Source organism: Aethalodelphis obliquidens, unplaced genomic scaffold (genome assembly GCF_003676395.1).
Source record: "Aethalodelphis obliquidens isolate GAN/ISIS:26980383/991018 unplaced genomic scaffold, ASM367639v1 scaffold7, whole genome shotgun sequence".
NCBI lineage: Eukaryota > Metazoa > Chordata > Mammalia > Artiodactyla > Delphinidae > Aethalodelphis > Aethalodelphis obliquidens.
The window spans coordinates 65,162,581-65,187,882 of NW_020837951.1; the positions used below are offsets into that span (position 1 = coordinate 65,162,581).

The 25,302-nt window shown below is 40.2% G+C and overlaps 1 protein-coding gene across 16 annotated transcripts in view; it reads right to left on the reverse strand.

The window, feature by feature from the left end:
* Window positions 1-208: 208 nt before the first annotated feature.
* BNC2 (basonuclin zinc finger protein 2) overlaps window positions 209-25,302 on the reverse strand; it is a 429,908-nt gene continuing 404,814 nt past the window's right edge. For 12 of the 16 annotated variants that reach the window (XM_027105904.1, XM_027105902.1, XM_027105901.1 and 9 more), the window contains one exon: window positions 209-10,253. In XM_027105904.1, the coding sequence (XP_026961705.1) occupies window positions 9,593-10,253 (661 nt within the window). In that variant the 3' untranslated portion in view covers window positions 209-9,592. Of the gene's footprint in view, window positions 10,254-11,865; window positions 11,900-25,302 lie in introns of all 16 variants that reach the window. The other 4 variants (XM_027105914.1, XM_027105913.1, XM_027105903.1 and 1 more) reach the window with 4 other exon arrangements.

Here is a 25,302-nt window from a genome sequence, read left to right on the forward strand (position 1 = left end):
TTGCCATCTGAGCAAGAGATGAGTTTGATCTTCCTAAGAAGTGAATTCAGTAATACCATAATTCAGACCAAAATGAAGGCTGAGTTATCCAACAAGTGTGCTTAAATAAGGGTGAGTCACGATGTGGGCTGAAGTGTTTCTAGGTGTGTTTTATAAAGGTCTCTTGGAGTTTGTTGAGGTTTCTTCAAATCAAGAAGGTAAGAAGAGATCAGTGATAAATCTTTAATATAAAAATTGTACAAGAATTTTGATACAAATTACAAGAGGTATTTGGACAAAATATGAATAAAATTCCATTTACATCCCCAAACCCTTATGCATTTTATGCAAAAGACATACTGTAGACAGTTATAGTACAGAAAATACAACAAAAGAAATAGCAAATAAAAACTTTTAATTCCCTCAGACTACTAATAAAAACAAACCGAAAAGCAAAACCAAAAACGAAACAAAAACAAAACCCTTGTTCAAGGTACATACAGTATTTACGAAGCTACCGACGTCACAATGATTAGATCAGGGTGATGCAAGCTGTCCCCGTCCCTTGGTGCTGCGCCCTTTTGTAGTGCAAACTTTGGTTCTGTGGCAGGCTGAGCAGAGAGGCTGGTCTGATGCAGAGGAGAAGAGAAACGAAAAAAGCATAAACCCCCAAACTCTGGGAGGAGGGAGAGGATGTATCTTGGAGAAAATTCTTTTCCTTAAGATATTTCAATTCCCTTGGGCCAATTTTGCTGTCAAATAGGCAGGTTGAGTCAAATGTTTTTGTTAGCGAGACACACCAGTGGGTTTGGGGTGAATAAGAAAGTTAGGCGTTCTCTCAACCAGGTGAGGGGTCTTGCTAGTTCCAAAAGGCCTAGTCCCTGAAGAGCAGTAGAGAACGGAGAGCTTTCTTTCCTGAAGCCCCAACTCGCCTCCACCTTTGAGGAAAGGCCCAGGGAGGCCTCACACCAAAGTCTTCTCCTGGTTTCTCCGCCTTCCCTCACCCCTCAGACCTCCAGATACCCACGTTTAGCAATCCTGCCCTTGTTCGTACTGGCACTGGTAGGAAAATGGTAAGACTTTTCTGCAGGGCAGCTGAACCAAAGTTTGCACAGGAAAGTGAGAGCACCATATATTATAAATCTTAGTCATATAAGCTTAATATATAATGCTAGAACATCTCATTCACTTAATCCACGTTATGTAAACCCTGGACAGGGTAGAACACACAAATGTTTCCATAAGCCATCAAAATCCGGGTGAGGGAGGGAGTGTTCTACCTTCTTGCTTCAGAAAAGAATTTTTTTAAGGGGTGGGTGAGATCAGAGGAAGAAAGGGCAGGGGTGGAAATATAATGGAAAACTCAGGGGAGATTAAGATGGGCAATGAGAGGAATGGATTGCTCTGTACAAAGACATGCAAAAATGCTCCAAATTGAGTACTAAATGAAAAAAAAAATTCAACCTTGGTTTATGCATCTCAAGTGAACCTACTAACTCAGCACGTTGTCTGGGAGTCAAGAGCATCATACCTCGTGAATCACCGCTTCTCATGGCTACGGCACTGATTCACAGGCAGGGCAGGGGGATGCTCTGTCTCCTAGCATGGAAAGGACGGGCAGCCTGTCTCCTGTGGAAACAGCGCCAGGTCAGCTCACCTTGCAGCGGGGGACTACCAAGCGGGCTGGGCTTTTCTCCCCTTCTTGTGGAAAGCATTTCCAGGGCCAGATGAGTGGAGCTCTCGCACACATCCAGGGCCACCCCCCGCCCCGCCCCCGCCCCGAGTCACCTCTCAGTCCTTGCATTCCGTAACAGAAGTGGGCAGAGCCGGTTCATAATGGATCGATTTGCCATCTTACTTGTGCATTATTTCAGCATCACATTTGGCAACAGGAAGCCTTATAAACTCTCGGTATAACGCTTAGATATTCTCTCTTCAAGAAATATAGTTTTATACTATCTACTTCTCTCCATTCTTGTTAAAATATCTTTTTCTGCTCTTCCTTCCCTTCAAAGAGTCTTTAAAAAAAAAAGGAAGCTAGAAACACATTAAAATAATTGGGAGTGTCCTTAAGCATCCCTGTTATTTAAAGGGTGGGGGAAAGGTCATATTAGTTAGCAGAATCTGTGCAATTCTGGCAGCTGAATTTTTAATTAAGATTCTCTTAAGATGTTTGCTAAATGATTGTAATATATACATACTGGGGGAACTTCAAAAAACATCAACTGCTTTTTCTCTGACCCCAAGAATCCTTTACTCAAAGTGCTTTTCTTCCCAGTCCTAAGTGGTTAATGCAATTATTTTAGCACGGGTTTGTCAACACAGACCTGGTAAGTCGTCTGTCCCTAAATCTGCCACTTGTCTCTTTGCGTAAGTTAGTATCAAAGGTGACACCCACCTGTATCTTAGTGGGTTGACAAATAGATTTGAAATGTGACTGTTCAAAGCGGGGTTGGGGGGCGGGTCATCAGCTTCTAACAGACCTGCTGCTGGAGGGTTAGAAGGAAGCATGGAGTCCCCTAGTTCCCCAAGGACGATGCACACAGAGATGTCGCACTTCATTTAGCCACCAACTAGCCACCTTTTACCATCCTTTAAGTAGTTTAATATACAAAAATAGCAGCCAATACCTACATGCTTTTCAGGCTCAAGATGTTTGGGAAGATAACACTTTCATGTGATCTTCCTTTGTACCTTTTGTCCCCTAGTCACTTGATTTCGTAAAGCTCACGCGCTTGTACTTACCAAAATTTTCCCAAAGTGGAGAATTTACTTTTACGTATAGGGTGGTCTCTGTTTTAGTGATTCAAGTCAAAGTCCCCGTGCCTTATTATTTTTTTCAGATTGTCAGTCCAATTAAACAAAACAAAGGTGAATTTGTCTTGTTACACTATGGATTTGGAGGTTCTCATGGCAAGACACGTGTTCATTCAGACTAACAGTTGGGCGTCAAAACTAAAAAAGAAAAAAAAAAATTTTTTTTTTTTTTTTTTTTTACCACCACGCACAACCAATTTGTTACAACACGTGCACTTTTTGAAGGGGAGGAAAAACATTTTAATGCTTTCCTTACAGAATATGGGGCGATCTAATACCACTTTTGTCACTGACTTGCAGAAACTGTGCTCTCATTATAGGGCCACACCCAGTACTCCCAAAATGCATGGGCTTGGAATTGCAATACTTAAGTTTCCAAAGACTCAAAGGATGCCATCAAAGTCAGCATCTCTCTACTGACCCTTAAGAAGTAGTCTTGTTACTGTCCACTTAATAGCTGGAGAGGGCACCTTGAGGCAGCTTTGGGCTTACCAAAGATACAGTTTAGTGGGTGTGTGTACGGGCTCATGTGCTGGGAGGAGAAGGGGGTGGGGGGAGAGAGACAGACAGAGAGAGAGAGAGAGAGAGAGAGAGAGAGAGAGAGAGAGAGAGAGACTGTGAATGTGTGTACATCAGGGAACTCAGTGGGAAAGCCTAGCCCTTGTACTCAATTTCCCCTTCACAAGGGATAAACAGGCAATTACGCATCCTTTTATATTTGATGGCCAAGTGCTGAACTGGAAAGCACACTATTAGTTTGTGTCCCTTCAGGGCCAGGGCAATAAGTAGCCAGGAGACCTGGAGCTGAAGCAGAGAGGGTGTTGTCTGCTGTTAGTGTGACAGTCTTGTCAGCAGCGTTCACATTACTGGAAGGTAATAAAGTGACAAGTAAGTTATTAGAAAGATATGAGGTGAAATTGAACTGAAGCTTCTCGATGCTCAGCCTGGCTTTTTCCCTTCCTCTTTTGTAACCCTCCACTATTTGTTACAAACTGAGCCTTGTCTTGATACACTATATAGAAAAGATTTTTTTTTTTTTTTGCAGTAAAGGTCAAATGAATTTACAACACTTCAGAGGAGAATAAAGATAGTTTTATGACAACTATAGTACGTTACTTCAAAAAAATATATAGCATTATAATGAACAATAATGCTGATCCAATTCAGTGTACTTGTAAAAATGCTTAGGTTTTTTTTTAAAACCCCTGTGATTAGGCATTTGGATTTTTCAACAAATGCCAAAAAGACACTATTTGATGTCCAGTTATTGCCGAATGACCATAAACATCATTTTTGTGCAAAATGTGGGAAGAATGAGGATGATGGGAGGACACAGGAAAGGATGGGTGTCTGGGCAAGAGTGATGTTAGATTAATTCACTAGTCAGTTTTACAGCTGGATTTACGTAATACTAACGGAAAATTAATGTTTACAGTGAGCAACTCTCCAACTATAGGAAATAGGGAAATACGTTTAGGACAGACCAGATATGGCCTTAATGCTAACATAAGCAAGGCTACCTACCACACACAGTTCAGCTTGGAGGGAAAATATGAAAACAGAAAAGTTACTTTTATGCTTCGTAGAAAGGTGAATGAGCTCACATTCTGATCAAGAGATTTTTAGCCACATAGCATCACTAGCACGGCTATGGGGGCAAAAAGCCACAGAAATGATGGAGAAAGAACAGATCCGTGCTGGCTACCACGCCCTTCAACTCCACTTGTCACAACTAGAGCTTGGTTTGACCATTGGACTTTTCTAGGACCTAGCTGACCCAATGGATCTTTTTGTTCCCTAAGGGACTCTAGCATCACTTTCCACTCCAAAAAAAAAGAAAAGAAAAGAAAAAAAGAACAGCCCCTCCACAACTGCCCTAGTTGGCTCCCGTGATCCGAAAGGGACTTGAGCTATTCCAGGCAGCAGCCTTCCTTTCTTCCTCCCTCCCTCCTCAGACTGGGGTTCAGTGATGCACCTGGTCATGGGGAGCTCTGGGGGGCACTGCATCGATGTGCTCTCACTGGCTGCTAGGCTGAGCTGCACCAGACTTTTCTCGTGACTGTTTCAGTGCCTTCACTATTTTCTTTTCTGGTTACCTTCAAGCCAGGGCGGGTACGAATCCTCTACTTAATATCCCTCACTCTGCTTTAAAGAACTGTGATTCCCTCCAGTCTCTTTGGCACCTGCCTTTTATTGCCCTCCGTACTCATTTAGACCCCTCCCATTAGACAAAGAATGAGAGGGAAAAGCAAAATCCTCTAAATATTCCAAGTTTGGGGGAATATAAGTGATTTTTAAAAACCCTGAAATTTGTCCTAATTTTGAAAAGTTCAAGAAAAGGAGTGTGTCCACAGGCTCAAAGGTTTCTTCTGGATGATCTGTTTCTGATGACAGCAGATGGAGCGTGTCTTACGAGGGCTGAACTTTATTCACTCTGTTAGTCAATCTAACCCAACGCTAAAGACCAAGTGCAAGTTAGGACTGCTCAGGTCAACTGTTGGCAGTTAGCAGCATGTCCGTCTCAATCTGATTACTGGCCTCTTTCTGTTTTAATTGCCAAGGGCCCCCTTTCTCATTTGCTTGGCACACGTCAGGGGTGTGTACAGAGGAAGGGGAACAAAAGGTCACTTTTTATTTGGTGGGAACCCAGCGCATGGTTTCCCCTCAGTAAAATGAGGAGAATGCCTCTGGAAGAGCCAGCCCATTCTTGATATATTCAAAGCTTGCTTTTTTTTTTTTTTTTTTAAAGAGCAATGTATATACTAACAGGCTATTGACCACTTAAGTGCCTTTCTCCTCTTACTGGAAGGGCCTGGAAATTCACGACCAAAGAAATTACACTACAAGGACAGTGGCGCCATTGTGCTAAAAACAATTTCAAAAGATGTTTGTCACCTTGAGAAGGAAAACATTAACACCCTGAAACCTTTAAAAGGCATCAGGCTGAACTGGGCGGCCGGACTAAGATCTGAAATGCATTGACTTATTTCAATACAATTAATAGCAGAACAAAGAATGTCCCGCTTTTTATCACATTTTTAAAACCAAATTATCTATTCTTGCTCTGTGTCGTCCCCCTCCATAACACACAGATACTCCCTAAAGCAGACTAAGCCTTTCTGATATTTACAAACACACAGTTTAAAATGATCAAAACAGTACATTTCAACACCACCTAGCAAACATGCACATTAATAATACTGCCCAATTTTGTACCTGTGACAAAATGCTGGTTAAAATCAATCAAATGGGAAAAGGCTGCTTGGATAAAAAAGCTGCATCCCTATTCCTTTTTCAGCTGGCATAGAATGGATGCAGCTGAACAGAACCTGTTTCACAATAGGAAACTCCTATGAAAAAAGAAATGAGTACGAGTGGGCAAAGATGAAGGGGTCAGTGGTTAAAATGCTGATCTCTTTATCCTTCCCGTTTACAAATAAGCCTTGAGATCACCATCTTAACTAGATTCAGAGTTAAGCCCAAACAATGCACTCAGGCACACACCCAAGAACAAGCAACACTGGGGGACTAAAAGAAATGTACATTTCATGATTCTCCATCTTATGGACCACTTCCGTCCACTCCCCCTGTCCCTTTTAAGCAAATAGGCTTTAAATTGGAAAATGTTATACACCCACTTAGAAGGCCACCATAACATGTGGGCACCTGAGGCACAATAGTAGCAAAGGGGAGAGACTCCAAAAGGGCAAGTTGTCCAGGACTCCCTGCCATTTCTCCAACAAAAGGCAGGTGAACACATTCATGCTCTGAGCAAGGGAACTTCTACCTTGAGAATCCTGTCACTTCTGGGCTTGTTCTAACTGGCTATCCACACTAGCCTGGTTTGTGGCAAGTAACAAACATTGTTCTAAGCCTGGTTCGTTTGCTGTGACCTGCTGACAGCTATGTAATTCACTCATTAGGGCTCTTTGACCTTTTAGTTGACATTAAATTAAACAGAGTAAACACTGATTTTTGTACAAGGTGAGTTCTAATATTTCAACCTAGAGTGTAACTGTTAAAAATGGCTGAAAATTTGTTATTTTCATAAAACGAAGTGTCATTTAGTCTAGCACACTCCCAAAGCTAGTGTTTCCATAATCTTTTGTTGGGATACCAAAAATATGTTTTTTTCCACTCTTTTGGAATCGAATCATTTGGATAATAGGGCAACAGCAGCAACACAGAGAATGCTAAGAGAACCAAAATGTTTGCAAACAAACTTTCATTATTCTAGTTCAGTCTTTCACAAACATACTGTACAGAGTCTTATATGGTATAAAACAAAGGAAAACATCTCTGTCTATTCAGTTTAACACAACACCAAAATAAAGCAATTAAGACTTTGGGGAATTCAAAGGTACAAGAAAACAAAAATGGTTAGCACTAATTCCTCAGCTTTTTTCACCGTAAACATTTGTCATTTAACAGACATAGTGTCTGATATAATTTCTTTTGTACTGCAAATACTTTTGGTCTCTCCTCACTGTAGAACAGATGAAGAATTAAATGAACCCCATAGCATGCTCTGAAGGAGATGAAAAGATAAAGCCCCTAGACACATCTAGCTTATCTTTAAGAATCTATCATTTGTGAAATTTTCACAAAGAAAAATACTGAATCCTCAACTAACGATGCTTATTTTTGGAAACAATAAATACTGTGAGGTAGGATAAATCCTACAGGAATAATAAAAAGAAACATATTAACAGTTTCCTTTGGCAAATTTAACGGAAGTGAATGCTGATGTGAACCTAGAAAGAAACTCACAAAACAGGAAAAATGGAAATAACATTAAAAGTTAAGACAGAGGGGGTATTTCTAACTTTTAGACTGCTGAGAGAAATGTTTGATGCCCTTAAATGCAGAAAAGAAATACATTCTCTTTAAATTACTGGGTACTGTTTGACAAAATATTCCTTGTTTATCTCTTTTTTCCCCCCTCCACTTAAAAAAAAAAAAAAGACAACAAAACACAGTCTGCAGCTCATACCCTAATGGTTTTGGCTGCAGACTGAACTTGAGTAAATATCATCATTTAGTCAGTATGTTGTGGTAGCTGAGGCTGCTGATGTGGTAAACCAGCTCAGGCAACATGTGTAAACATCGGAAACAAAACAAAACAAAACACAACAAAAAAGGTTTGGAGAATCCTCTCCCCTCCTCTTTCTCACTCTCGATTGCTTGGTTTCAGGCTTGCTTTCATTTCTCTCTGACAAATCGTGTGGGGAAACACAAAACACTGAACAGTGAGAGATCCTATTTTAAACCCCCTTCTTCTGGCTTTTCAGAAAGGAGTGTTGCTTAGTTCAAGTTCAGCACATGTTTGCAAAGCTTCCAAGTACTGCTGCTGCCGCTCTTAAAGGTCTTTGATTTTGTCTCTCAAACCCGCCTGAATCGGAGTACTACTGCGGAACGTGCAGTGAATTACATAGCCACACAACAGACCAACCCAGTTCAGACTTTGTCTTTTTAAAGGATTAAGGGTTAGGTCCTTGCGAATGAGTGCTCAACTCTTACTGGATTCAGCTTTGTTCCATAGTGAGTAATTTGGGCTTTTGTATCCTGAAATATTATCCAGCCTCTAAAGAATAAATGCCTTAGCTGTTTCACACCACATAATTTTGTTTTCCTTTTATGTAACTTAACATATAAGCAAGAAGGTTGCAGTGTTGATTGTAATAACATTCGGCACTTGAATCACCAAGTGTTTTTTTCTAAAGCGGTTTTCTGGTGGCCGACAAATTGGCCTGTGGTTATGTTGAGTGACTAATTGTATTTTCTTTTCTGGAAACTTGTGCAAAGTTGGCAGTTTTGTGTTAACACTAATACTTTTGTTTGGCATTTGTGCCCTATACTGACCAGACCATTTTTATACAAGTGAATTTTTTTAAAAAGACACTTACTCGAAGTATGGCAATAGTTTAAGGATAAAAAAGAAGCATGGATATTACACATCCCCTTGTAGTGTATGAAAAAAAGTGCATGACTGGATTTATGTACTAGTACAGGACATTTTAAAAAATCAGATCTGTGCTGTAAGGCATGCCAGCACCTCTTTATCACTATATCTAGCAGGTAGTAAAAACAAGACCATGTTTTTTTTTTTTTCCTTAAAAAATGTGCATTAATGCTAACATAAATGAATAGAGCTAGCCAGCAAACTATTTTTTTTTTTCCTGTATATCTAACAGCTGATGTAACTGTAAAAAATTAAACAAAAGAGCTAAACAACCATCAATACAACTGTTTTACATCATTGGCCTCTCAAGGCTAAATATTTACAGGTGAATCTGCCATGCTTTAATTGAAGATTCTCTCAAAACCTTAAAGTTCACAAAAGACAACTATAAGGAGTTCCTTTTTTGTTTCTTTTTGTTCCTCCCTTTTATTTTTTTTGCAGGCAACAGTCATGGGTACAACAAATTGTCTCTTTGGAGAGGACCAGGAATTATTATTCTGTCAAAATTTGGGCTAGTTGCACGCTTTTATGTGTGGATGTGTGTATACGTGTTTAAAGGGTACTTTGTTTTCACCCCCAAATGAAAGATCCGACCTATAAAGGAAAAAGAGAAAAAAACTTCAAAAGCACCTAGTGTTTATCTTTTTGTATCTAAAGAAAAGAAAACGTGTGTGTGTGTGTGTGTGTGTATATGTAGACACAGAGGCATACGTGTGTATACGCACACACATATACACACACACCATCCCAAGTACACAAGCACACACTGACTATGGCAGTTCAAATACGTAGGCCATCTGGTGAGAGCTGGCATTTGTAGTGTCCTTTCTGAGACTAATCTACCGAAGTGAAGGGAATGTTTTTGTGGAGATTAGGGTTCTGACTGTGCCGATTCCGGCTTCGCACAGAGGAGAACATCATATTGCAACCGGGGACTTTGCACTTGTGCATTTCTCGCAAATGCACGGTTTTGTAGTGCACTCGCAGGGTCCCCTTGTTGCTGTACATCTTGTGGCAAATGTTGCACATGATCCCACCATTGCTCCCGGACAAGCTGTTGAACATCAGAGATCCTGAAACGTCAGCCCCGAGGCTGCCAGCGAGGGTGGGGACCTCGGCCTTGTGCGCCGACTCCCCACTGTCACTCGCCCCGTCGATGTCATCCAGGAGGATCCCCTCGTCGCTGCCTGCGTCGGATTCTCTGGAGGAATGGATGCTGCTGCTGGACTGGAGGCTGGAGGTGGTGCTCAGGTCCAGGACCATGTAGTCCTCCGCCATGCCCCTCCCGTACCCGTTCAGGTGGGAGTCTTCTGTCCCCGCGGGAGAGGAGGCGTCTTCCCTGACGTCGAGCCCCAAGGGGTGCTGGGCACCATAGATCTTCATCAAAAATTCATCCCGGAGGTCCTTGCTAAGGGAGGGCTGCGATGAGTCCAGGCCCATGTCATCGAGTTCTTTGGTCAACAGTTTACGATGGAGATTGATGTTGGCACTGTGTCTAGGAAAACAAGAGGGAAGGGGGGGGGTAGGTGTACAGGGAGTGGGGAGGGTGAGAAAAAGGAGAGCATTTTAAAATTGATTCAGCTTCCACTAGGTACCACATAAGCACATTCATTGCTAATGACACCCCTGTAAAAGCAAACATTTCCCCACATCCTCAGGATTTGGGAATAAGTGGTGGTGGGGAGTGCAATAAGGGGAGCTTTTCATTAACATAATTTTTATAAGAGAGTAAAATTCCTCAGTGGTAGGATGAATGCAAACCCATGCACCTTTTCCTGAATGATTGTTCTGTTCGTTTTACACTGTAGCAGCATCAGCTGCAGAGAATCTCACAGCAGAGATTTGAAAAAATACATTAAATAGGATAAAAGGATGGAAACGTTCTGCTTGTCTAAACTGAACAATTTGAATTTACCTAAAAACAAAACAAAGCCTTTTTTTTCTAGAGCAAACACTTTTAAAGGTGTAAAAAGGATCCTTTTTTAGAAAAAGTAAATGGTCTAGATAATTTAGGGTTCACTTGACAAAATAATGACTCGTTCCCCCTCACCTTCCTACACTGCAAGTTTTAGGTAGGAAAAACAATAAGCTTAAAAGGTTAGCAATTTGAAATAGGGTTACAGACTGTCTTTAAACATAAATCCCTTTTTGCAGAATGGGATCTCAGCTAAGTCTAATAGTAAAATACATTTATTTTCAGAAGCTGCTACCTTTTAGAGTTGAAAATGTTTTCAAGTACTTTAAGTTTTAAAATTTAATTCTTAAAAAAAAAAAAACCCTGAAAAACAGAAGTTGACTTTTTAAATAAAACCCACCCACCCTTTAAAAACATCACACTCAACAACAGAAAAAAACCCAGAGGGACCGAAAAAGAAAAAAAACCCCACACAATAAATACAAAAAAAAAAAAAAAAAAAAAAAAATCAAGCACGATAATAACACATGGTCCCTCTATTTTAACAACTGGAGTCCATACTTCTTAGACAAGCAAAACTTTTACTCTACTCACTGAATGCTTTGCTTGCATTAAAAAAAAGAAAAAAAAAGATAGGATTTGTCCCAGAGCATCCATAGGGATGTCATGATTTACCGAAGCCTGATAGGTTATTATCCGTCTGAAAACATTGCCTTTGTATTTATATCCCCCATTTATTTTTAAAGTGCCCTTGGGCATATACCTCTCTCCACCTGCAAAGGCTCACGTGTGACACGTACCTAAATTGAAGGCTACCCTTCCAAAAAGTAAACCAGTAAATAAATATACAGATACATAAAAGCTTCTCGATAATGGCAGAAGCTCTACCTCTTAGAGAAGTAATTGTGATAACCGAAATTGATAATAGAAATGACCTAGAATGGCCAGCATCAAGTTCAACAGACCACCTGATTAGAATTAAAAAGTATGGGCGACCGAGATGAGTCACTCCATTTGGTGACGAGCATGGCTAATATCTCTTAGAGATGGTTGAGAGGTATGTGCCTCAGAGACAAGAAAGGTGGGAAACACTTCTCCACCTTTCCACACAAGACAATATACAGCACTCCGGGTTTGAAGGGGCAGAGGGGCGGCAGCCCCTCCACGCTGCACTTAGGAAGGCTGAGCTTACCTTGTGATAATAAGATCAGCTTTCTAATCTTTTGCTAAATCGATCACAAAAGAAAGCAAGAATGAGAGACAGAGAAAAAGAGAGAGAAGGAGAGAGAGAGAGAAAACAAATTCACATTCTAGACATCTGGTTTAAAAAAAAAACTTAAACAATAACATAGGGATTTAAAATGTTCTGATCATAAAATCATTTTCTGTCATAAGCGATCATCTCATATGCTGTCTCGATGATTTTTCAGATCAGCCGCATCATCCAAAAAGTCATACATCAAATTAAGATAAACCAAATTCACAGCATCATCATCGTCCATAAATGAGCTCTGCACAGATGCATGCAGTGTGCGGCTATGTGAATGATGAACAGAAGTGGTCCCCACGGTCCCTGCTCTGACACAGTCGCTCCCCGTCTCCTTGGTGTCAGATGGCAGATGACTCCAAGTGCGGGTTGCTAAGCAGAGTGTAGGAAATGCCTACTGTGAAGTCTTTCCCCTGACATGTAGGTATGACACCACCAGAGTTATTACAGGAATGTGGAAGCAGAGTGACAGTACATACTGTCAAACAATCTACTGATAAAACAATCTGCCGACCACAAGCAGCTCACGAAGTCCCACCCCTGTGTATTATTTTTAACACCCTCCCTCCCCTCCCTTTCTTAATTTCACAAGCACACATTTTGCGATGACTTTAATCTAGAACTCCGTTGCTTCTCACACATCTGCAGTTACCTAGATTCACTGCTGAGAAAACAACAGCCAGACACACAGCAGTTACATCAAGACACACTGAATAAGGAAGAATAAATTAACATCGACAAAAGGGACACACCGATCCCCCAGACGGACACATCTTTTCGAAGATGACTTGTGAAATTGCACATCTCCACTGCTATGTTACCAGGAAGAGATGTTTCTCTTCATTTCTCACTTAACAGCAATGGAAATCTGTAATATAATTAGATGATGTACCAGCCCTCAATATCTGTCAACCGAACAATGTGCAGAAATGTGTGGACCAGCTCTGGCACTCTGTTCAACAGTGTCCCTTTTCCGCTGTCAGCAGTACTGTTGGCCTCCGCTAATATAATTACTTTGGCTGTTATTCAATTAAGTGCCATCCCTTGCTTAAGAAAAAAAGCTACTTTATCAATTGATTCAGGTGTAATGCAATAATAAAGATGAACTCATGGCAGTGCATTAGCTCTGCTGTTCATAACTTCAGTACACGGGTTCATTCGTGGTAGTCGATTTCCATTATGCAACCACAGTTCAAGAGAATTGATTATGTTCATTTCGTAATCTGTTTCATTTTTTGTTTGATAATCCTCCTAAATGCCATACGCAAAATACTTGAACTGGGGATGGGAAGAACGTGCTGTGGAAAGCTTACTGGTCCACTCTCATGATGGTGGGTTTGTTCTAACTAACTCCAGTACTACTGGGGTGGAAAGAGGCAAAGCAAGAGAAGGAGGGGGAGAGGAGACAGATTCTTTAGAGAGTCCCGATCCTGTGCCTCAAGAGGTTAGGTTCAGCCTCCACAGAATGGACAAAAGGCAGCACTTGATGTTAACAGAGACCTGGACTCAAGTCAATCCAAACCCTGAACTGTCAGAGAACACTGCCCAAGGAGGAGAGACAAACACCTGGGGTTAACAGCAACCTACAAGTTTACGTGGATCAGAAAACCAAAGAGGTGAAAGGAAAGGGAAGACGGAAGAGACACAGAGAGAAGTCACGCCAACGGACTATCGGACGTACAGGGAGGAGGATCCTAAAATGGGAGGAAGACCAGAGAGTGCTGGAAACGGGAGGACCCGCAGCCGAGGAAGCAGTAGGCAGCTGTCTGTAAGGAGGAGAAGGGGGACTCCAGAAAGGAACCAACTCCGAGTTCTCCAGAGAGTTTTTCTAGAAAATAAACCTAGTGTTCTGAATATTTATCTCCAGAAAAGAGGAAAAAATAATCATGAACAAAAACCATGTTAGAACTTACTATATTTTATAAGAATGTCAACAGTCCAAAAGCTGTTTCTATTTGCTTTGATTAGGTAGGTAATACCGATACTCCGGGGAGGCAGCTTCCTCTTACAGAAAAAACAAAAATGACTGGGATGAAGAGAAAAGGTGAGTTGATAAGTAGAAGGGGTAAGGATCTGATCTCACTGGGGATCTCGTCAAGAGAGTAGGCCAAGATTTAGTCCCAAGATGGTCACATTCAAGAAGAACGTAAGCTATACCTGATTCAACCTCAAGTCTCTTGCAGCTCAAGTAGAATACTTTGCACTTCGGACATAATTACATTTATTTGACTTCAATCAATAATATGCAGCCTTACAGAAACTTTCCCCAGAATACATTGTGGAAGAGAAAACAATGATCCCAAGATTGGAAGCATGTAACTGAATATTTAAGAAAAGACACTGATAATACAGCAGAGAATAATTCTGACCCTATCACACCCCACCGTGGTGTAAGGTAATGATATATAATTAGGGCATGACACAGTCCTATAACCTAGGCTATGCTTGGAATCACAAATGTTTCCTCTGACCCTCTGTACTCTTCCCTACTCTTTCTGTACTGAGTTTACCAAAAAGCCTCTTGAAAACTGAGAGCACCCTCAAAAGCAAAAAAGTTATGAAGCCTATACGATATAGGGGAGGTCATAAAACCAAACTTACTCCGTGAAATGCTGAGTGGAAGTACTCTAGCTGGACTAAAGTGGACTACCAGTCTTTTTCGGTTTCTTTAATGAAAACATGTCAATTATATTCAGTTTAAAAAAAAAGAAAAAAAAACTTTACCATGCAACCACAGAAGACACCAAATCCAACACAGTCAAGCAAATGCAAGTGCCCTTTAGAGAAAGTCAGTCCTGTCTTGAGCTTTTCTTTTCTCACGTTTCTCTTTCCAAGCTTCTTCAAGTGCCCAGTTCAACTTAATGCAATGTTTAATCATAAAAATAAAAATTAAACACATTAAATACATTGAAAAGAAAAAGCGTTTTGAGATTTTAACTTTGGTTTTGAGAGGAAGGAACTTTAAAGAAAAAGTCTCATGAGCAAATTAGAAAATCAGAATGTGGTTGTCCACAGTGAATAGTAAGTCAAGCTATAGGTTACATGAGAAACTGAATCTAACCTTAATTCTTAATCAGTTCTGAGCCATTCTAACCTTAGCGAACTGAAACAAAATACTTGATAATTACAAAGCCTCAGGTGAAATGGAATTGAGGCTCCATGTTGGAGCTTTTGCCTCTCCACACACACACACACACACACACACACACACACACACACACTTCTCAAATTATATTGTCCAGAATGATCCTAGTGATGTATACACAGCAGATACCACTATATATATGGGGTGTGTGTGTATGTGTGTGTATATGGGGCAGAGAAATGTTATTTATATACAATCTGGGAAAATCTAGACGCTGGGTTTGAGTGTATTGTGGGATACTGAGTCAATATTCCTGATCAGAAATTAAATCTGCTAACCAAATCCACAGAAATGAAAAGTTAAAACCTCTGCCCCTCATTAGTTCTCTTCTTATCCGATTGCTATGACACTATCTGTTGTCCTTAATGCCTCAAAAATATTTGTATCATCATTAATTGATGTCTTACAGCCCTGTGAAGTAAACGACATTTTTGTTAGTATACGTTTTCTGTAAAACAAATAGTTGCTCTACTAGGCTAATATTTAAAGATTTTTCTCCAAAAGAGCCAAAAACCATCCCTAGCTCAGGAAATTCAACGTAAAATTCTAGTGAACAATGCTCCCAAAACCCCCAGAAGTATGGAAGTACATAATAAATGCAAGAAATAAAAGCTAAGCAAATTCTTGCAAATTAAAAGTATGAAATTCAGTCACTTCAATCCCTTTCAATATAAAACAAATCATCCATACTGGTCACGCAGACAGTTCCCTCTACATTCAAATTATTCACTTGAAGATAAGCTCCCACCAAACTCTTTAGGGGTTTAGCTAATTTACTGCACAGATACGGCACGTCTGTTGTAATAACAGGTAGGATGTATTGGGGTCGACCATTTATCAGAATTAGACTTCTTTTCTCAATTCACAGTGAATTATGCTGCCTACATGACTCCCCTCTCTCAGAGCCTGCCATCCCCTTACGGCCCCTAATGTGGCAGGCGAACAAAATTGACAGTCTCATCTTGTCAACAAGGGACGATTCTCCTGAGAAGCCATTTAACTTTGCCGAGGAAGCAATGTATTAATGTGCCTGTCCCGGGAATGTTAATCATCTTCAAGCTTCCGACCTAACTTTGACGTGAACGAAATCACCAAATTTGTTTACTAAATGAATCGTAATATGCTAATAAGAAAGCATGACATATATGGAAAAGCCAAACAGATGGTTTGTTTACTCCACTTTGCAACTTTATAAATGTTGTAACTCTGAAGATGTTAGTGAGAATGATTGGTTTGTTGGCAGAGGTGAACGTGTCTCTCGCATACTAAATCTGGCACTACGGTTACAAAACAATTTGTCATTGCTGTGGAATGCATACAAAATGTTAATGTAGTGATGGCATTTAGGAAGGCAGATTGGTGGATGGAGAATGTCTATGCTGGATGCTCAGGTTAAGTGCAGAATTGATATCCAGCGCTGTTCCCTAACCATTTTACTTCTGAGTTGTATCTGACACATCGAGGCTTCCGGAGGGTGCCGACTGTTCGACAGATAACCTGTTGCGCTGTAATGTGAGACGCGTGTTACACTGTGAATAGGATTATGTTTTCACAGCATTTGGAAATTTTCTCAATCAGGCAGCTCTTATGGTGCTCGGTTTACTACCATTGTTGGGTAAGAAAAAGCAAGGCGGTTCACCCTGGCATCTTTTAAGGACTTCAGTAAATCTGAGCTAGAATTTTGAGATTTATATTTACCCTGGATGAACTAGCCCTCAAGCCTTCATCCCTTGTTTTATTGTCTTATACGAAGAGTTTAGAAGACCTCTTTCCAAAATAAGAATGCATTTTTCTCTAGATGCTCAAATTCCTTCTCCTATTTAAAAATAAGCTATCGTTTCTAAAGTGTACAGAGTGGAACATCAGTTTCTCTCTGAGATCTTTTTCAAAGGAAATACTTTCTAAGACTAAATATCCAAGAAGGTTTTAGAGCATTAAAACAGTTAATTTATGATCTTTTAAAAAGACAATATTTGGGATGTATGAGTTCCCCAAGAGGGGGGTACAGAATTTTGTAGGCAATATTATAACTTAGCTACGGCCTTATCTAGAATTGTGTTGAAAAATGAAACTACTTAAGATACATGAACAAAAAGAATGTGCAAGATCTAATTTATGTCTTTGGTTAAACAACGTCAAAGCCACCAGCTGAGACAGCAAAACTTCAGTTAAGCAACCAGCAACGCACCTATGCCACTAAACATTTCAATGTTTAGCAACATCCACATGATTTTTTTGAAATTCTTTTTACTTTTGATTCACAACAAGCATAGCCACAGAAGCAGAATTTTGTATGATAGAGGTGCTTATTCCTCCCCAAATCATGAACCACTTTCCCCAACTTCTTAGTTCCATATATATTCATATTGAAACCACCACGAATCTTGTGGGATTTACCTGGTGTATCACCATACAGTGACATTTCTACCTGTCTGCAGAAGAGAAATGAGAGAGCAAAGTGAGCTAAAGGAACACCTGCATTCATCTTGCTGCCCAAGGATCACTTTGGAGCAAGAAACATTAGCGGCTATTCCAGCCTGACACTTCTTATCTCATCTGAAACATCTCCTCGTTCCTGAACAACAAAGAAAATTTCAGTAGCGTACTTTTACTGGTTTAACAACAGGGAGCTCCTGGGATCGTCAAAGTGCTAAGCCTTTTCCAAGGAGAGAAGAAATCAGCAGCTCAGATATAATTAACCTTCCATTCTCAATGCAAACTGCCACGCACAGGAGCTCTGCAGTCTATTAGCGAAGTTATAATGGCCAACAGGCAGAAGCAAAATTGGTCAAAAAGTTGGCTGCTGCTGTCATATTTTTGGAATTATGATTAATGGCCCTAATAATGTGGATGATTACTGATATGTGTATCTCCAGCAGTTCATCATATTGCTCTGGCTGCCTACGTCCACAATAAGCAGGATGCTATCATTTACCTCTTTATTGAAGGCAATCCTTCTCTTGAAGGAGCGTATTCTAATTGCTTCGTAATGTTTTATGTCTTACACATTTTGCAGCTCTGGACCTTGCCAACTGTTTCGTGTCTACCATTGATTAATTACTGAATGTTTAATCAAAATTTAGAACCTAATGTAGTCATTTATGAGCACACTGCAGTGCCAAAGTAGTTAGGCTCTGCTCCCAAGTTTGGAGAGTGCTGAGTTCAAACTCAAATCCCAGCCATGCATGAGAATCCAAGAATTTCACCTTGGGTGCTCTGAGGTTGCCAATTCCATCTCTGCTGATGAATGGAAGGTAATCTAACTGCAGGGTAAACAGCATCTTTACCTACCCTCTCCCCACTGGATTTCCCTTTCCTCTTTCTCCCGATTCCCTCATCCACAGAGCACCACTGACTGCTTGCTTCTGAGAGCAAGAAGGTTCTCGTGAATACCCGTCACAAGAACATAGCTTTGAAGTGGTTAAACAAGTGAAAAATAATTTGCTGGGACAAATACGTAAGTTTTTTTTTTTTTTTTTTAATGTGGATTTTTTATGGTACTGTCATACAGCCATTCACCGTTGAAGTTAAGTGTTTTTTTAATACCATTACTGAACTGCTGAAATGGATGCTAATATAGCTTGGAGTGCTAATGTCAAGTCCTGGTAATAAAAAAGACAGACTGCTGAATGAAATAATTTCAAGTAAAAAATAGAACAAAAGTGCTCTCTCTCTTGCTCTCCACTTTTATTGAATTGGGACTGACTGAGCCAATTGCTTTAGAAGTCTGTAAAACACAATTACTAGTGAGTGGACTGACCCCCCAGTGCCCCCTCAGTGACACAGCAGACTAAAAAGGCTGCAGAGTGAGAGCGGCTCCCCTCAGCTGGCCGTCAGACCCAAGAGGCTTGCTTTTGAAGGTCTGTTGTTCTCACTGCCCAAATCTGTCTCCTTTGACTGAAAAAAATCTTGCTCCCCATCCATGTGCTGAAGTAACTTCATACATCACTTTCTAAGATGAACATGTCTATTCTGGCAATTAAGGATGATCTGTCTTTTGATATTTATGTGGGTGTTTACGTATCAACACACATATACATTACGTGGATGCATTTAAATGAGAATGTTAGCATCATTTTCGAATCGCTAGTGATAATTCAGATTGACATATGCAATAGCAAAATTGAGGCGCCACTTACGTACGTTCGGGTAGAAGCACTTGGCTCTTTTCTCCTGAGGTGAAGTCAAAATAATTAGAGCGAGCAAGAAAAAGAATTAAACTAGAAGTAGGTAACATTCTTCCCCCTAGTTAGTAAAAGAAGTCATAAACTCCATCAAGTACTAGAGTTAAGATCACTGACACTTCAGGCATGACAGCTTTTTACCAGGAATTTACAGCTCCTGTTTTAATTCAAGCAGCTAGCATTAGGACATAAAATCTAGGTTTTTTTTTTTTTTTTTAACATCTTTATTGGGGTATAATTGCTTTACAATGATGTGTTAGTTTCTGCTTTATAACAAAGTGAATCAGTTATACATATACATATGTTCCCATATCTCTTCCCTCTTGCGTCTCCCTCCCTCTAGGTATTTTTTAAGTGTACTTTTATGTTAAATAACTGCAGAAAAATTGTCCTTTCCTGAAAAGCATTCTTCTCTCCTCCTCCTCAGCTTGCTTCTCTCTCACACGTGCACGCACACACACATCTTGGCACTGAAGAATTAAAAGTTAATAAATCCCTTTTTTATGACATTGTAATTTTTTGGCAAGTGTAAACTTTTATATTCTGCCACATTCATTTATTTGAAGCTTGTGGGAGTCTTACGGCAAAAACATTAAATTATTTCTGAGAAGGCTTTTTTAAAAAAGAAATGCCTTCTAGCCCAACCTTCACTATGAAGTTTCAACAGAGAAAGAAAAGTCTGTGTTCGTCTTAGCACAAGAACAACAACAACAAAAATGATCACTCACAGCAAGAGAAAGCTGGCAGAAGCCTCTCACCGTAAGAGAGAGCCCATCTTCCCAGGACTGATACAAGCATATACTAATATACGTGTGAAGTCTTATAACCTGCTTCCAGGTGAGAAATGGCCTGTGTTTTTTAAAAAGAAAAGACTATCTAGAAAAACAAATATTTCAAATGAATAATGATGAGAAAGAATCACACCGAGAGAAAGTCTATCAGAGGATCGGGCAGAAGGTGGTGGACCCAAGGGAGACGGAAATCAGGAAGATGACCCTTTCAAAGTGGTGCTATCATGAAAATTACCACCTGTGCATTCGGTGTGTGCATTCTGCTCTAAATGCTATTTTTGCCTGAATTTTCGAGTTTGCACTGGCGAAGAGCAGTAGCTTGTTCCCTTTGAGGGAAGATAAGGATAAAGGGTATTATAGAAGCATTACGTTTGTGCAGAGGCAGTTACGTAGCCACGAGAGATTGAATGTTACGCCCATCAATAGAAATTTGTAAAAATTTCTTTGTATCATGGAGAGAAAGTCCTTTGCCTGCCATTAAGCTTTGTTGTCTATTTTGTAGGCAGTTTGGTGGAAGTGACTGGTGTAGTTCTTGGACTGGAGGAGTGAAAGGTCAGCAGAGGCTTAAATGAGCTTGTCTTACATCCAGCTGGGCCAGCAGGAGGTCATTAGGAAGATCCGAGGCTCACTGTAGGCTTGACAGAGTCTCTCCCCATGATACAAGGAGACTGTTTTGCTCATTGCTCTTCTCCCAGGATATAAAAAGAAGCCCAGAGACAGGAATGACATCGAAGTTTATCTTCCTACCAAAGTTTCAGTTGAGGAGGGCACAACTAGCAATTATTCAGAAGGGGGATTTATTTTGTTTGTTTGCCTTTGATGGAAAGTAATGGAGAGAAGTACAAAAGACCTACTGATCTCCCGGCTGTATTGTGGAACCAAACAGAGTAACAGGGAAGAAGGAAAAAAAAAAAAAAAACCTCTTCCTTTAAAAGTCAGAGGACCGGCACAACTTCACCTTTTAAAAGAATTCTGGAGAGCTGCAGTTTGAATGGCAAAAATATAGGAAACGAGAAGGCTGATGCCTTAACATGTTCTCTTCTTGTACTTGGAGAGGATTAACACGCTTTATTTGACAGCTAAATTACATTAGGGCAAATATACTGATAGTCATCTTCAGTTGGTGCTAAGTGGCTCATTTCTTGGAGGTATTGCCTGGTGAAATCATGTGTATTTACTGAGAATCTCTCTTTACAAAGTTCTCTACGTTTCCAAACAGAGAATGATGGAAAAAATGGGTGTCGCTGCTGAGAAGGTGCTAACAGGAGGCAGGCAGCATGTTTTCGCATCTTCACCTCTGCTGTTAATGTATGCAGTGGCTCATCAGAGGTAGCTCATGTTAATTTATTCCTGCACACCTGTACAGGGCTGGAAGTCAGGTAATCAGACAAGCAAAAACTATACATCTCTGCTCTTTAGGTACAGCTACCCAGAGGCCTATAGAGGAACAAATTTAGTTCTGGAGACATCAGCAGGTTTTAATAAACCAAATACAGATATCTTATTCCACACAAATCAAGGGGTTTACAGGTTTAAATCTGGACAGATTTAACTAGCCATCAAAGAGAAGGTTCACCCTTGGCACCAACAGTTGCCTCATATTTATTTATAAATCACCCTGACCAAATATTATTTTGTTTTTAAATCTATTCATGGGGCTGAATCGCCTTTCCTACACCTTGAAGATCAACCATATGTGCTGACCCTTCTGATAAAATTCAAGATAAACTGTGGCAATTAGTGGCCACTATTCTCGGAGGAAGAGAGGAACAAAGATGCAGACCATCTAGTTTCTGTGGACGACGTCTTCGTTATAGCCGCCAATGTAAAATCTATTTATGTCTGTTTTAGTGATCGGCATTAAATAGATTTTTATCATATTAGCAAATGATAAGGAATTTGGGGGAGGAGGACAGAAGGGTTTTTATTTTTCTGAATAAAAACCAAATGTAATTTATAAATGGGGTTGATCCATGGCCAGTCGGCCCTCCTGGGGATCAAAAAACATGACAGAGGATGAGAAATGACCAAAGGAAGCCAGGCCCAGCCAATTCTATGACACTATCTTCAAGAAAATGTCCTGTATGAAGACTGTAGGTTCTAGGCCAGTTGGAATGTCTTCTTCCCAGGGAGTATTTTCATATGTTTACTTCAAAACCCAGGTCAGCTTTCCTGTTCCCTGAGAGAACAGTATCTTGGCAGAAAAAAATCAAGGGACGAACAAGAAAGAAGTAAGGGTGTTTAGAGACTGTCAGGTGTAACACTACACACTGTTATCAGTATGCACGTAAATACTTCAGCCACTGCCTTATAGTTCTATAGTTCTTTACAGGGAAAATAATTGACATTTTACTTCTAGAACCTGGAGTAAAAATTACCCTAACAACCACCTAGCGACCAGATGAACTGGAGTCTGGGTATATTAGCTTGCTCTTTGTCATTAGCGTGGAATGGTCCTCTTTGCTTTCTGATTTATTAAACTCACACTCATTCACAGCTGTATAGAAAAGGACACCTCTGACACTGCGCTTGGACTCCTCAGCCCTCACAAGCCTTGCTTGTGCCCCTCTCTCTCTCTCTCTCTCTCTCTCGTCTCCCTTTTTGTGACTTTACACAAAGAATATTCTTGCTTTTCAAAAAGCCTTCAATCGGATCTTATAAAAACCTAGAAAGACCATAAGCGAAGACTTGGAAATCTCTGCTACCTAGCCGTCAAATCTAAAACACAGCGTTTAACATCTTTCTACCTCCATCCTACTAACAGCCTATCTGAGACCAAACACGCAACTCCCTCGTGTATAACCATCTTGGAAGAAGCGCAAGAAGACCTGTTTCTCTCTCCTGTAAGGTGTTCTAAGCCCAAAGACAAGAAGGCTGCTTTCGTAGACAGTAGGAAGAGGGTCATTCTGTTAATTTTATCACAGGCATCCCAGAAACCCGGTAGCCTTGCACACTTCAGCCCCCACTCGGAATGCCTTCTAATGCTTTATTTGCACAAGGAAGATGTTGTGGAGTGCAGGATGGATGAGTCGAGACTCTGGGGAGAGGAGAGAAATGGGTGAGGACACGGCAGGATTAAAGGCAAAGGGGGATTTCTGTTTGAGAAGGTATGTTGGCTCAGAGAAAGGTAAGAAAACTTATCCTAGCTTCATAGTGAATTGAAGAGGACAAAAGCAGGGACACGAAATTCCTGGGGTTCTTGTGACTGACACAGTACAAGTGAAGAGAAAGAGGAAGATAATATGTCTGAGGGGTAGATTCAAGATGTGAGGCAAGAGGCTTTGTGAATAAGGAGATTAAATTACAGGTCGTTATTAGTTGATGAAATGACAATAAAGGGCTGAAACAGGAGTACAATTATAGTGCAAAACTGTGTTTCCTGAGATGCACGAGGAGGGTGGTACCCCAGTGGCATCACTGTTTTTGCTTATTCGGTGGTAGTTACAGTCGCATCATATATTAACTCAAGTAATAGACTCAACAAGGATGAACACTCTTCTTAAAAAAGTCAAAGTATCAAGAGTTTTTGCTATGTTTTTACCCTGAGGGCAAAAGATTTGCGGATTCTTGAAAAGCAAAATTTCACGTGAGAATCAAGACTTTCTTGTACAGTATTTTTTTTTCAATTTGCTTTTTATCATGTGTGACAAAACTCCAGAATTAAAAAGATTAGGCATGACGTGCTATTTTACCCATATGAAATGTAATCACCTGTCTTCTGAGGTTTGCAATCTCTTCTGTGACTGAACATACATGGGAGAATATCTGTATTATGCTTCTCACCTAGAATATCCTATATCCTAGTTATCCTAGGCACTGGTCTAAACTTCTGTATGGCTGGTCACTCATGAAACTCTCAATCCTTAAAATAAAATTAGAGATTGAAATATTCTTCTGCTATCACTCAATCACTAAATGTTTTTCCTCAGACAAACCACCCTCCCCACAGTACCTCCTTATACATTAGGACATAAAAACACAAGCGCTTGCGTTTTCTAGTGGCTTGACATAAATGAGAGCACCAAGCTTCGGGTGTTGTAGCCTTTGGTCCCAGAGCCATTTATTCCAGTGTCATGACTTGCAGTATTTTCAGCAAACCAACTAAAACTGTGATAGGAATTCATGCAAATAAGCTTAAATTTTGGCTTGTCTTCAAACACTCCATTTCCATAAATATTTTATGCAGGTTTTCATGAGTCTTATTTTTGTTAAAAAAAAAAATCCAATGCATTAACCTCATTATCACCAGTGCACTATTTCAAACATAAAAGAATGAATATTGCTCACAAACTTGGGGGGGTGGGGTGGGTATAGTATTATGTTTTATTATTCAAAGTCTAGCTATCTTATCTGCCGTATTCTGGGGCTGTCGATGATAACCTGGAACTGAAAAGAACTTTGTGACCATAAGACGTTTTTACAGCACAAGGTAAATGGGGGAGGGGGGATTTTTAAGAAGAGATTTCTCTTCAAAGTATGTTTTGAGTTGTACAAAGAAAGCCACTTAGTTTTTTCTCAGAGATTTTGCTTTTCATACATTGGGCCGCTTATATTTGAGTACAAAGGAAAATATATTTTAACGTTCATTTTTAAAAAGATTGAACTTTTAAAAAAAGCTGAGCATTCTAGTGACAGATCACTACTTTTCAGTGTACTTCTATTATATGTGACTTTGTCAGAGACCTCTGCCCAACCGATAAACACTAGAATTTGGGTGCTGGCTCTTTGGAAACTTCCTAATTCATTTTGTTTCTTCTAGATATATTGATTTTTACCATGTAAAAAAATTTTCTCCAAAAATATTTTTAAAAGGCACTGGAAAACCAAAAACCACATCCAACATGATGGGATGAACTAACTGCGTGACTCTCGTTGAGCTAGTGTATCATGTAAATGATCTGTTCATAAGCTTATCTCCGCAAGGGTAGGACAACTGTGTTACCCCACCACTGACCACCTTGACACATTCCATTTCTATCACATTTTCTTTAAGATGATTGAAAAAGACCACTGTAAGTTTAGGACCAGCTGCTTCTGTTTAAGCCCAACTGTTTCAGAGCTGCAGCTACATAGCTAAGGTGTGATGTCATCTGAAGGCTGGACATAATATATTCTAACTGATCCTCAAAGTATATGCATGCCTCCCCTTCTGTGCATAATTCCCACGACAGATTATATTTTAGAGATGTGCTCCAAGACATTGTTAAAAAGTTAAAGTAACCCCCATCACCATACCACTTCC